This window comes from Colobus angolensis, unplaced genomic scaffold (assembly GCF_000951035.1).
Source record: "Colobus angolensis palliatus isolate OR3802 unplaced genomic scaffold, Cang.pa_1.0 Scaffold36, whole genome shotgun sequence".
Lineage (NCBI taxonomy): Eukaryota > Metazoa > Chordata > Mammalia > Primates > Cercopithecidae > Colobus > Colobus angolensis.
In genome coordinates, this window is record NW_012116932.1 from 6,713,449 (window position 1) to 6,726,469 (window position 13,021).

General features: G+C 35.6%; 1 protein-coding gene across 4 annotated transcripts in view; it reads left to right on the forward strand.

The window, feature by feature from the left end:
• Positions 1-13,021, forward strand: part of LRRFIP2 (leucine rich repeat (in FLII) interacting protein 2) — a 130,660-nt gene that overhangs the window by 97,331 nt on the left and 20,308 nt on the right. For 2 of the 4 annotated variants that reach the window (XM_011953343.1, XM_011953342.1), the window contains 3 exons: positions 1,481-1,651; positions 10,146-10,238; positions 12,682-12,774. In XM_011953343.1, coding sequence (XP_011808733.1) covers positions 1,481-1,651; positions 10,146-10,238; positions 12,682-12,774 — 357 coding nt within the window. The remainder of the gene's footprint in view (positions 1-1,480; positions 1,652-10,145; positions 10,239-12,681; positions 12,775-13,021) is intronic. The other 2 variants (XM_011953344.1, XM_011953345.1) reach the window with 1 other exon arrangement.

Genomic DNA, 13,021 nt, shown 5'->3' on the forward strand with positions numbered 1-13,021 from the left:
ATCTGCCTGCCTCAGCCTCCCAAAGTATCGGGATTACAGGCGTGAGGTACCACGCGCGGCTAGTTTATAGTGCTTTTGGTGTATCTAAAAAACCATTGCCTATTCCAAGGTCATGAAGATTTATCCATATTTTCTTTGAAGCGTTTTATTGTTTTAGCTCTTACATTTAGATCTATGGCTCTTGGTGAGTTAATTTTTGTGTATGGTGTGAGGTAGGAGTCCAACTTCATTCTTTTGTTTGTGGCTCTCCACTTGTCCCAATACCATTTATTCTTTTCCCGTTGAGTTACATGGATCCCTTTGTCCAGATTAACTGATTGTAAGTTCTGGGCTCTTAGTTCCATTTCATTGATAAACATTTGCACTAGTATTTTTAAAATTTATTTCCATAAATGATTACTTTCCTGTGTGAAACATTTTTTTTTAACTTTAAAAAAAGTCACTAGGCAGTAGTATTACCAAAGTAGATACAGTTACAAAAAAACATGTGAGCTATTTTAGGCAGAAAATTTTGAGATATGTAACATTTCAGGCATTTTGTGGTACCTTTTCTTTGTTTTACATCAAAACTGTGGCATTAGATCAAACTCTTTATTTTATTTTGTTTTATTTTATTGATTGATAGAGATAGGGTCTCACTGTCACCCAGGCTGGAGTGCAGTGGCACGATCTCTGCTTACTGCAGCCCTGACCTCCTGGGCTCAATCAGTCTTCCCACCTAGCATCCCAAGTAGCTGGGGCTACAGGTGTGCGCCACCCTGTCTGGCTAATTTTTGTATTTTTTTTGTAGAGACAGGGTTTTGTCATGTGGCCCAGGCTTGTCTGGAGCTCCTGGGCTCAAGCAGTCTACCCACCTTGACCTCCCAAAGTGCTGGGATTACAGAGATGAGCCACTGTGCCTGGCCAAGCTCTTTTTTTAATATTAATTTTTGTATTGCTTATTTAAACATGACTGAAATTTGGATAATTGCTAGAAAAAAATATTTACCTTTACATTGGCATTTTTATGCAGAACAGGAAAGTACTAAAAACAACTGTCTAGAAAGTGGCAAAATTCAAATGAGTATGAAGTTCATTTATGTAAAGAGAGGCTGTATTTTGTGGTATCACTGCATTCTGAACACCAGTCTGTTATTAAAATTATAAGAGTAAAATTTCTGAAAATATTGACGATTCTTCATTTTATGACTCTTACAGATATATGTTGTTTGCACTCCTTTTCTTCTTTCAGAGGCTATGTTGCTGCTTAATTTTGTTTTCTTGGGGAACAGCACATACTGTTCTTATAAAGGCATTGTTGGCTTATTATTGTCTTCCTGTTTCATGTGCATGTTACTAAACAAGGAGTTCCCCAAACCACTTGTATTTTATGAAAATGCATCTTTATGTATTTGTGGCAGTGCTATAATTTCCTGTTATATTGCATATATTCAATTAACATATTTTAGATATCAGACTGATGACTTCAACTCTCATTTAGGAATCTTTGTCTGAAGTGGAAGAAAAATACAAGAAAGCCATGGTTTCCAATGCACAGTTAGACAATGAGAAGAACAATTTGATCTACCAAGTAGACACACTCAAGGATGTTATTGAAGAGCAGGAGGAACAGATGGCAGAATTTTATAGAGAAAATGAAGAAAAATCAAAGGTAATGCTTATCTTGTATTTTTTCTTAGGGCAGAAAATAAAAGCCTGCCACTTATAAAGTGATGGAAGATTGCAGCATACTTACTTAGGAATGATGTTTCAGTCAAAATTGAATGGCCCAAGGAAATTGACAGAACACCATGAGATATCAGGCCCTGAAGTAATTTTTTTATTTAAAAAAAATATTTTCTTAAGGAAAAGCTTATGTCTTCTGTTAAGTTTCTGAAAATAGAATACAACTCAAGTTTTATCTTCATTTTCTGTCTCTTAATTGGGACTGTAATTACAGTGTGTTACTTATTTCTTCCGGTTACAAGTGACTGGAACTCCCGCAAAGCTCCAAAGACTGTCAGTAAGATGATTCATTTTTTTCTATGAACTTCTGAACGGTTCAAGAGAATCCATTTTCTAAGTAATTGGATAGAAGTTTTTAATCAGTTATTTTAAATCAGCAACTTGAAGATGTGGGTCAGAAATTGAAAGATATTTTCTTTAGAGGTTTATAAGCTGTAATGTTAAAATGTACAGGTGGAGAATAAAATGCATTGTCCAAGGCCCAGATTTGCTCTTTGACAACTGCAGAAAACAAATTGGGTTCTTTTAAAAGCATATGTTTTAGACTTTTTGAAAGGTTGGTGTCAGTTCAAGCAGAGGTCAAATGGGTATTATTGCCAGAAATGGATTGCTACTACATTGCCAATATAAGACATTCAGAAAATAATTTAGGAAATGCATATTGATAAATTGTTAGAAACAACAATCTGAATTTGTGCGTAATAAAGGGAGAGAAGCTGTTTATATAACCTCGAAGAGGCCAGCATTATTACTATAGTCTTTATAGGAATTTCTTTCCTTGAGGACTAGAAATGCCCATTCCAGCCTGTTTTGGTCACATTCAAAAAGTGTTAGGAAGTGTGCCAGGCGTTTGGAGGAGAGGGATCAATAGACCAGAGCACAGAGGATTTTTAGGGCAGTGATACTATTCTGTATCATAATGGTGGATACATGTTATTATGGATACATTTGTCCAAAACTATAGAATGTACAACACCAAGAGTGAACCCTAATGTAAACTCTGGACTTTGGATGATAGTGATTTGTCAATGTTGGTTCAGTGATAGAACAAAATGTACCACTCTAGTGTGGGTTGTTTATAATAGGGTAGACTGTGCATGTGTGGGGACAGGGAGTATATGAAAACTCTCTGTACTTTAAACATAATTTTACTATGAATCTAAAACTGCTCTAAAATTGTTTATTTAAGACTGGTATTTAGATGGTGAAAAAGAGGCTTCCAGTTGTTTTCATATTGGACTGACAGTGGCCCATTGAAGAGCATTATATATGTTAAATATGTATATCTTTGATTCTTCTTGTATATCCAATAGGCCATTTTTGGAGATTCTGAGCCATCACGCTTTTCCTAGAGCCTCTGGACTCCTTTTTTTGCTGTCTTTTTTCTTATCTATTTTTTTATTTTTTTCTTATCTATTTTTGCCTCTTTGTTTGTAGCAGACTAGAGTAAAAATCTCATGCTAAGTATTTAATGGTCACTACTAAAGCGAATTATTTTTCCATCATCTCAAATATCCTTCAGCATTTTTAAAAATGAAGAAAACCCTTATAATTAGCTATTTTAACCAACTTAGTTTTTCCCTCCATCATTTTAGAAGGCAATAGAATTATTTTAGTATGCATAGAGTTTTTTTCTTAATCTTGTCCTTTTTTTTTTTTTTTTTTTTTTTGGAGACAAGGCCTCACTCTGTAACCCAGGCTGGAGTGCAGTGGCACAAGTATAGCTCACTGCAGCCTCTGTCTCCAGGCTCAAGTGATCCTCCCACCTCAGCCTCCTGAGTAGCTGGGACTACAGGCATGTACCACCACGCCTGGCTAATTAAAAAAAATTTCTTTTTATAGAAACAGGGTTTCACCATGTTGCCCAGGCTGGTCTCGAACTCCTGGGCTCAAGCAATCCACCCACCTTAGCTTCCCACAGTTCTGGGATTACAGTTGTGAGCCACCGTGTCGGGCCTTGTTGCACTTTTCAAACCTAAAATGTATTAAGTTTTTTTTTAATACCCTGGAAATTTGCTTCACGTACTGTGATGCAGAAGACTTTGTGACAGTATCTCTCTCTAACATACCTTTATCCCGAGCTCTCTCATTCTAAACAACTATTGCTTTATACAGTAGAATGTTTATATTCAGATATACACAAAGAGGTCAGGCACTCTGGTGTATTTCATTACAGAAGCAGGTAGTGAGAGTAGAGAAGGACGGTTCAATAATAATTATACAGTATTAATAAAATTTTTCAAAATATCTTTAGTGCCTCCTCCTGGAATTACAATAACTATTTTGTTTTATAATTTAATTTAATTTTATTATTTTTACAGACAGGGTCTCGCTCTGCTCCCCAGGCTGGAGTGCAGTGGCACGATCATAGCCCACTATAACTTTGATCTCCTGTGCTCAAGTAATCCTGAGTAGCTAGAACTGTAAGCACATGCCACCATGCCTGGCTGTTTGTTAAAAATCTTTTTGTGGAGATGGGGCCCTGCTATATTGCCCAATCCTCCTTCTTTGACCTCCCAAAGTGTTGGGATTACAGGCATCAGCCACTGCGCCTGGCCCATTGTTTCTCTTTTAAAGCATAATCAAAAGACCATTTCACACCTGTAAAATTAACAGTAATTCATATTACATATCCAATCAATGTTAAAATTTCAGTAGTTTCAAAATGTCATAAATGATTTTTCTTTTTTACACTTAAAAAAATCAGGATCCAGGTAAGTCTCACACCTTGGAATTAGTTGATAAATCTTTTAAGTCTCTTTTCATGTATAGGTCCTCTTTCATGTTTTTTCTCCTTATAATAAATATGTTGAAGAAACTGGGTTGCTTAATATTTCCCAGTCTTACAGGTTTTTCGATTTTCATCCCCTTAGTGTCTTTACCATGTTCCCCTTTCCTCTGTATTCTCTGTAAGTAGGTAGTTAGGCATAGAGGCTTAATCAAATATAACTTCAGTTTTTTTGGAAAGCCTGCTTCATAGATCGTGCAGTTGTCTTCCTTCAGGAGGCCCAGATATGTGACTGGCTGTTAATGCTGTAGATACATGCTTAGATCCTTCAGTTGACTAGGGACTGCAAAATGGGATGTTCTGATTTTGTCATTACCAATTTATTTTATTTTATTTTTTTATATTTTATTTTATTTTATTATTTTATTTATTTAATTTTTATATTTTATTTTGTTTTGTTATTTATTTATTTTATTTTATTTTTTTAGACAGAGTTTCACTCTTGTTGCCCAGGCTGGAGTGCAATGGCGCAATCTCGGCTCACTGCAACCTCCGCCTCCCTGGGTTCAAGCGATTATCCTGCCTCAGCCTTCTGATTAGCTGGGATTACAGGCATGGACTACCACACCTGGCTAATTTTGTATTTTTAGTAGAGATGGGGTTTCACTATGTTGGTCAGGCTAGTCCCGAAATCCTGACCTCAGGTGATCCACCCACCTCGGCCTCCCAAAGTGCTGGGATTACAGGTGTGAGCCACTGCGCCCAGCCTATTTAATGTTATTTTTAAGCAGCTTTATTGAGATATAATTCAAATAACATACAAATCATCCATTTAAAATGTACAATTCAGTGGTTTTTAGTATATTCACATATATGTATAACCTTCATCACAGTTACTTTTTAGTATCATCCTCCTTTCCGCCAAACCCCTCAGTTGTAAGTAACCACTAATCTACTTTCTATCTATAGAGTTCCCTATTCTAGACTCATATGAATGGAATCATATAATACATGGTCTTTTGTGACTGGCTTCTTTCACTTAGCATGATGTTGTACCATGTATCAGTACTTAATTCCTTTTTATAGCCTATTAATACTCCATTTTTTGGGTATGCTACATTTTCTTTATCCATTTGTGCATTGATTGACATTTGGGTTGTTTATACTTTTTCCTGTTAAGAATAATGCTGCCATAAACATTTGTGTACAGGTTGTTTTTGGACATAAGTTTTCTTTTTCTTTTTTCTTTTAAGAGATGTTGCCCAGGCTGGTAACTCCTGGCCTCAAGCAGTCTTCCTGCCTCTGCCTCCCAAAGTGTTGGAATTACAGGCACGAACCACTGCTCATGGTCTGGACATATGCTTTCCTTTTTCTTAAGTATATACTTGGGAGTGGAATTGCTGATTCATACGATAAATCTGTGTTTAACCATTTGAACAGTGCCAGACTGTTTTCCGAAGTGGCTGCACCATTTTCTATTCTCACACCAGCAGTGTATGCAGGTTTTGATTTCCCCACATCCTCACCAACACTTGTTATCTGTCCTTTTTATTCTAGCCATCCTAATAGGTGTGGTTTGATTTGCATCTCCCTGGTGACTAATGATTTTGAACATTTTTTCATGGGCTTATTGGCTATTTGTATATCTTCCTTGGCGAAATGTCTATTCAGATCCTTTGTCCATTTTAAAGTTGGATTTTGCCTTATTATTATTGACTTGTAAGGTTGTTTATATATTCTAGATATAAGAATTTTATCAGATATATTATTTGCAAATATTTTCTCCCTTTATGAGTTTTCAAAAAAAGGAATTGGTTGTCTTCTGACAGTGACCAATTACTTTTCTCTTAACATATCAATATGAAGTCATAAATTCAAGCATTTGTTCTTTTTGATGATAAAATTGTCCCATCTTTGGCTAATGTGAACCTCTTGAGGTTGATTCCCAAGTACTTCTGGTGAGTCTAATTGTTTTGGATAGCTTCTTTGCTTTTTGGCAGAATATGTTCCAGTCTCATCTTGTACATTTTCTGCCACAGACCTGGAATCAGCCATTTGTCCAAGGAGCCCTAGTTCTGTTTTAGTATGAGTGCTAGAGATGCTCATTGCCACCAAGTAGGTCACTGTTTATGGGTCTTTTTAGTGGATACATTTGGGAAATATGTGTGTGAAGTTTTTTATTTGTTTTTAACGACAAAATATATTATGAGTTCATTCTGATAGTTCCAGTTCATATGCAGGACTCTAGGGTTTTTATTTAACCTCTTCTGTCTTACATCTGTATCTTTTTTTGTTTCCCCTACACTACAATTCCTAGTTCTCAAAGTTTCTAGGGATGATAGTAATTATGTTACGTTCTGTTCTCTTTGCTTTATCCCAAGTTGCCTAGAATAGCAATACCAACATTAACACCAACAATTTAATTACTGAAAATAGTTAAAAGATTTTTATTTTGTTTGTTTTGCTTGGCTGTTATTTTTGCCACTAGTCAGTGTATAGCCGAACTATTGTTTTTAGAAGTTACTTGAAATAGTTTCTTTCTGTGCTACAAACTGGATGTATAGTTAGGTTCACTGCATTTTATTTTCAATATTTAGGAATTACTTTTAAAATTATTTTTATTTAAACAATTTTAATTGTCATCAAAAAACACCATCAATTTATTATCTTAACTGTTTTAAGTGTAGAGTTCAGTAGTGTGAAGCATATTCACATTATTGTACATCAGATCTCCAGAAATTTTTCATCTTTCAAAACTAAAACTCTATACCCATTAAACAATTCCCCATTTCTCCCTGCCACCAGCCCTTGGCAACTACTATCCTACTTTCTGTCTCTCTGAATTTGGCTACTCTATGTACCAAACTCATAAGTAGAATCATATAATAATTTATCTTTTCGTGACTGGTTTACTTCATTTAGCATAATGTCCTAAGCCTCATCTATTTTGTAGCATGTGACAAGAGTTTCTTTTTTAAAGCTGAATAATCCACTGTATATATACCACATTTTGTTTATCCATTCATATATCAATTGGCCACTTGAATTGTTTCCACTAGGAATTGCTTTGTAAATTTAATTTTGTTTCACAATTTTGTAACTATCTAGAATAGTTACATAGATCTTGAGTCAAGTTAACAAAGAAAATATATTTGAAGAAGTCAATCTTCTATCTCTGTCTCTTTATCTCTATTTTCTCCTTCCTTTAAGGAATTTTAAAATTTAATGGTTTATCTTTCTAGTTTTTAAATCCAAGAAGATAAATTAGGTAGCCATTTTTAATCTAAATAGATATATATGTATATATAATCATTCAAAATATATGTACAAATATATGTATTCCTCACTCTCCTTAGAAAATGGTAGCATACTGTTAATATAAATGCTGTTCTGCATCTAGATTTTGTCACCTTATGAATGTCATATAGAGATATCTTGCTCATTCTTTTTCACCATTGCATAATTACTCCGCAGTATGGATGTACCATGCTTTATTCCAACAGTTCCCTATATTAATAGATATTCAAGTTTGTCATGTTTTGCTGTTAAAAATAGTCCTGTAGAAATGACATATTGCATAGGTCTTTTTGTATTTTGCCAATGTATCTATGATGAAGAGTGAGATTGCTGGGTCAAAAGGTATGTAGTTTTGTAGATACTGTCGTGGTCTCCTTTGTAAGCATTATACCATTTGCATTCTCACCAAAATGTATGAGGGCCTATTTCTTTCCCCATAGTTCTGTCCTGAAATATGTCAAGTTTTTGAACTTTTATTAGTGTTTTGGTGAGACAAATAGTTTGTTTCCATTTCTCTTAGTGTGCGTATCTTTTCATATTCAGAGCTATTTCTATTTCTTTTTCTATAAACTGTCCATTTCTGTAGCTTGTTATTCTATGCAGTTAGTGCTTTTTTTCTTTCTAGTTTTTTTTTTTTAAGACGGAGTTTTGCTCTTGTTGCCCAGGCTGGAGTACAATGGCGCAATCTTGGCTCACTGCAATCTCTGCCTCCTGGGTTCAAGCGATTCTCCAGCCTCAGCCTCCCAAGTAGCTGGGATTACAGGCATGTACCACCACGCCCAGCTAATTTTGTATTTTTAGTAGAGACGGGGTTTCTCCATGTTAGTGAGGCTGGTCTCGAACTCCCGACCTCAGGTGATCCGCCCACCTCGGCCTCCCAAAGTGCTGGGATTAGAGGCATAAGCCGCCATGCCAGGCCTAGTTTTAGAGATTCTCTGCCATTCAAAGGTTTTGTTTATTTATGTATTTATTTTTTGGAGACAGAGTCTCACTCCGTCATCAGGCTGGAGTGCAATGGCACCATCATGGCTCACTATAGCCTTGACCTCCCCAGGCTCAGGTGGTCCTCCCACCTCAGCCTCCAGAATACCTGAGACTATAGGCACATGCCACCAACCCTGGCTAATTTTTGAATTTTTTTTTATAGAGATGGAGTTTTGCCATGTTGCCTAGGCTGGTCTTGAATTCTTGGGCTCAAGGGATCCGCCTGCTTCAGCTTCCCAGAGTGCTGGGATTACAGGCATGAGCCACCATGCCCAGCCTAAAATTTTGATTTTTATGTAGTCTAATTTATTGTACCTTTACCTCATTGCTTGTGGAGTTTTGAGTCATTTTTTCAGTAAAGATTGCCCCACTCCTTGGTTACTTTTCTTTTATTCCTGTACAGTTTGTTCTCCCTTCCCTTCCCTCTTCCCCCATTCACTCCCTGGCTTTCTTTCCTTATGTAAACCTCTGATTGATTTGGCATTTGTCCTGGTGTGTGGTATGGGGTATAGTTCCAAATTTATCTTTTTCCAAATGAATATCCAGTTATCCCCACCATTGCTAATTTAAAAGTCTTTCCTTCTCATTGATTTGAGATGCTCTTATTTTTGTGGTTTTTAAATATATTTGTATATGTAAATGGGTGTTTTCCTGAATTTTCTATTCTACTCCCTTGGTCTATATTTATGTACCATAACAACATTGTTCTAATTATAGAAGCTTTATAATATGTTTTAATACCTAGTAGGGCCGGCTTTCTTCTTTTTCAGTATGTATTTTTCTGGCTACTTTTTTGTGTGTTTTTCTTTCAAATCAATTTGCCTTGCTCTGATGAGAAAAGAAAAACCTGATGGTATTTTTATTTGTACTGCATTAAATGTATAGATTAGGGAGAACTGGCATTTTTATAATGTTGTGAGACTTTTAACCCAAGAAGATGGTATGCCTTTCCATTTATTCAGTCCTACTTCTTTGTCTTTTGGGAATGTTTTATATAATTTTCCTCATATAGCTTTTGGATATATTTTGTAAGTTTACATGCATATATTTTATTTAATGTTGATTTTATTTTGATATTGTATTTATTATTCTTTCTTTGAATTTTATTTGTATATGAATGTCATTGAATTGTATGTGTTCATTTTATAACCTATTACTTGATTAAATTATCTTTTGTTTTTAATAATTTTGCCATTGATTAGTTCAGGTTTTCCAGATAAATAATTATACAAGATGAAATTTTAAAATTTTCTTAACCTTTCTATAGAAGACACAATTTTTCTAAGTTACTATGAATCAGGAGTTTGGGCATGTTTCTGGAGGTCATTCTTAACCTCTGTGTTGTATTGTATATGTTCAAATTTCTTGTGTGCCATGACCTGTGTAAATGATATTATTTGTTTAATAACAGGAGTTAGAAAGGCAGAAACATATGTGTAGTGTGCTGCAGCATAAGATGGAAGAACTTAAAGAAGGCCTTCGGCAAAGAGATGAGCTTATTGAGGTACGTACATGAACTGTGGGAATACTTAATCTTGAAAAAAATGAGTTGAACGGGATGAAGATGTGTGTGTTGGGAGGGAAGGAGAGTTAAGATGCATCAGAATTTACTTGTCTCTTTATACTTGACTGTACACTAAAAGTTTTCAGACATAAACCAGATCATGCTTAAAAATTGATACTATAAATCCTATAAACATTAGCCCACTTTGGTAGCAGAAATTTTTGTGTCTTTTATTCCTAAACAGTTTCCTAAAGATATCTTAGGAAATGGGCAAAAGGAAAAATTATAGAATAACATTATTCTTTGGAATTAGTGAATGCCATCTTTTGGGACATGATTCTTGGGGAATAAGTTTGATTTTCACTCACGTAAATACATTTCTCAGGTGGCTAAATGAAAAAGAAGAAATGTTGAGATACTTTCTATACAAAAAGGTAAAGAATAGCTAGTCTGAAGGTTCAGGTTTCTGCAAGTGAAGGGACTCTGCCACATTGTTGGCAACGTCTTAGGAATGGAATGAAGCATAGTCTACCAAGAACTCTTTGAAAACGTTAGTCATCCTTGCAGGCCTACTACATTGCATCCATCTTTTTTCTTTAAATGTGGTTTTCCCTCTTGAGACGATGTTTTTAGATAAATATGGAAATAAGTTTGAAGGGGGATCCTGCCCACTGTCTAGGTGTGGCTATCAAAGGCATCTAATGTTAAGTTAGTGTTGACATGCCAGAGATGTCAGGAAGCATAGATGTTAACGATCCCAGGAGAGAGATCTCACGTACCACACTTGTCCGCATTCCTGGCTACTCAGACCTTAGCCTTTCTTTTTCTCTCCCTCTTTCCCCTCAGACTTACCTCTTAATATCTCTCTCTACAAATGATTTTTAAAAACCATTTAATAGAGAAAAAGAAATGACTTTTTAAATTTGAAGACTGGTGTTAATTTTTGTCATTATTAAGAATAATTGAACATACCCAGAATTTGTGGATTTCAAGTGCAGATACAGATAACCTTGTGGATCTATCAGATTACATGTGAGGTTAATTTTCTTAGTTTTTCTCCATATAAGGTAGGAAGCATATTTTCCAGAATCTGTATCCTGCTGGTATTTTAAAATACTGTGAAATTCTTTCCTTTTTTGTTCTTTTATCTTTCTGTGCCAAAATGCCAACCACATAAAATAATAAACCTGCTTTGGGGGCTGCTTCTCAAATTCAATAGCTTAAGTTAGGATTGGTAAAGTTCTAGTTTTTAATTGCATTTAAGAAGAATATAATGCTTGATTTCTTTTTTTTTTTTTTTTTTTTTTTTTTTTTGAGACGGAGTCTTGCTCTGTCGCCCGGGCTGGAGTGCGGTGGCCGGATCTCAGCTCACCGCAAGCTCCGCCTCCCGGGTTTACGCCATTCTCCTACCTCAGCCTCCGGAGTAGCTGGGACTACAGGCGCCCGCCACCTCGCCCGGCTAGTTTTTTTTGTATTTTTAGTAGAGACGGGGTTTCACCGTATTAGCCAGGATGGTCTCGATCTCCTGACCTCGTGATCCGCCCGTCTCGGCCTCCCAAAGTGCTGGGATTACAGGCTTGAGCCACCGCGCCCGGCAATGCTTGATTTCTATAGTTTGTCACTGTGACTTCTTTAAAAGCTTAGGGTGCTAGGTATACAAACTTTGAAAACTGTAGTTTTAGATGTTTTTTACATCTAGAATGAACATCTTTTAGATGTCAGTATCTATGGTTACGCTGAAAATCTTTAAATATTACAAATAATGTTTTTTGGTCTTTGGAATTGAAAATTCCATGGTAAGGTACCTAATGTATGAGTAGGGGAAGGAGGAGATAATAATTTACCAATAATGCATAAGAAGAAAACCAGTTAAGCACCATTGACAATTAAAAAGGTCATTTAAGGATTGTGAAATGCTAAGTTTAAATGTTTAAAAATAATATAAATAATTTTAAAATAATACAAAATTCATGGTGTTCTTGCTGTCATAGATTCTGCTAACAGAAATTCAAAATGATCAGTTCTGCTTAAAAAATAAAATTCAAAACTGCTTGTTCTCTAAGATAAAAGATCATTTGTTCATAAGCAAATCTCAATTTCCCTCTCTAGGAATGTAAGTTCTTGCAGTTATCAAAGAAAGAATATACATATGGAGCTGTATGTACACAGAAATTCTATGGCTTGCTGCCACATAGCTGTGGTTAGAACAGTTATTCCTGGTTCCTTTGCTTACTTTTGTAGGGACAAGCCAGGGAGAATCTTGTGGCCAAGACTGTGAATGTCATCTTTTCTTTTGGCAAACCAATTTTGCTTTTCCTGTTCATCACAGACTTTCCCTTTTGGTTAAGTTTCTTTATCAGCTTTATTTTTGTTTCCTCCCTCAAACCTCCTCTCCCTTTTCTTTCTGCTCTTTTATTACTTCTCTTCCCCTCTTCCTCTGCAGGAGAAGCAGCGCATGCAGCAGAAAATAGACACCATGACAAAAGAGGTGTTTGACCTCCAGGAGACACTTCTTTGGAAAGATAAAAAAATTGGGGTATGAGATGAAATTGGGCTTTGGTTAGAAGCTCATTGATGAGGACTACAATAGAATTTAACCTAGAGATTGAAAAAACCTGTCCTTTTGATTATTCTTGAACATTTACACAGTATGAAAAATGAGTAAGTAGAAGATAGAAAGAGACTTCCATAGGAAAACCTGATGTCGTGCCTGGAAAGAACTCTTCTTTTCAGCCAACAAGTTTCTCTGTATTCCCTTAGGATTCTTTTTTTTTTTTTTTTTT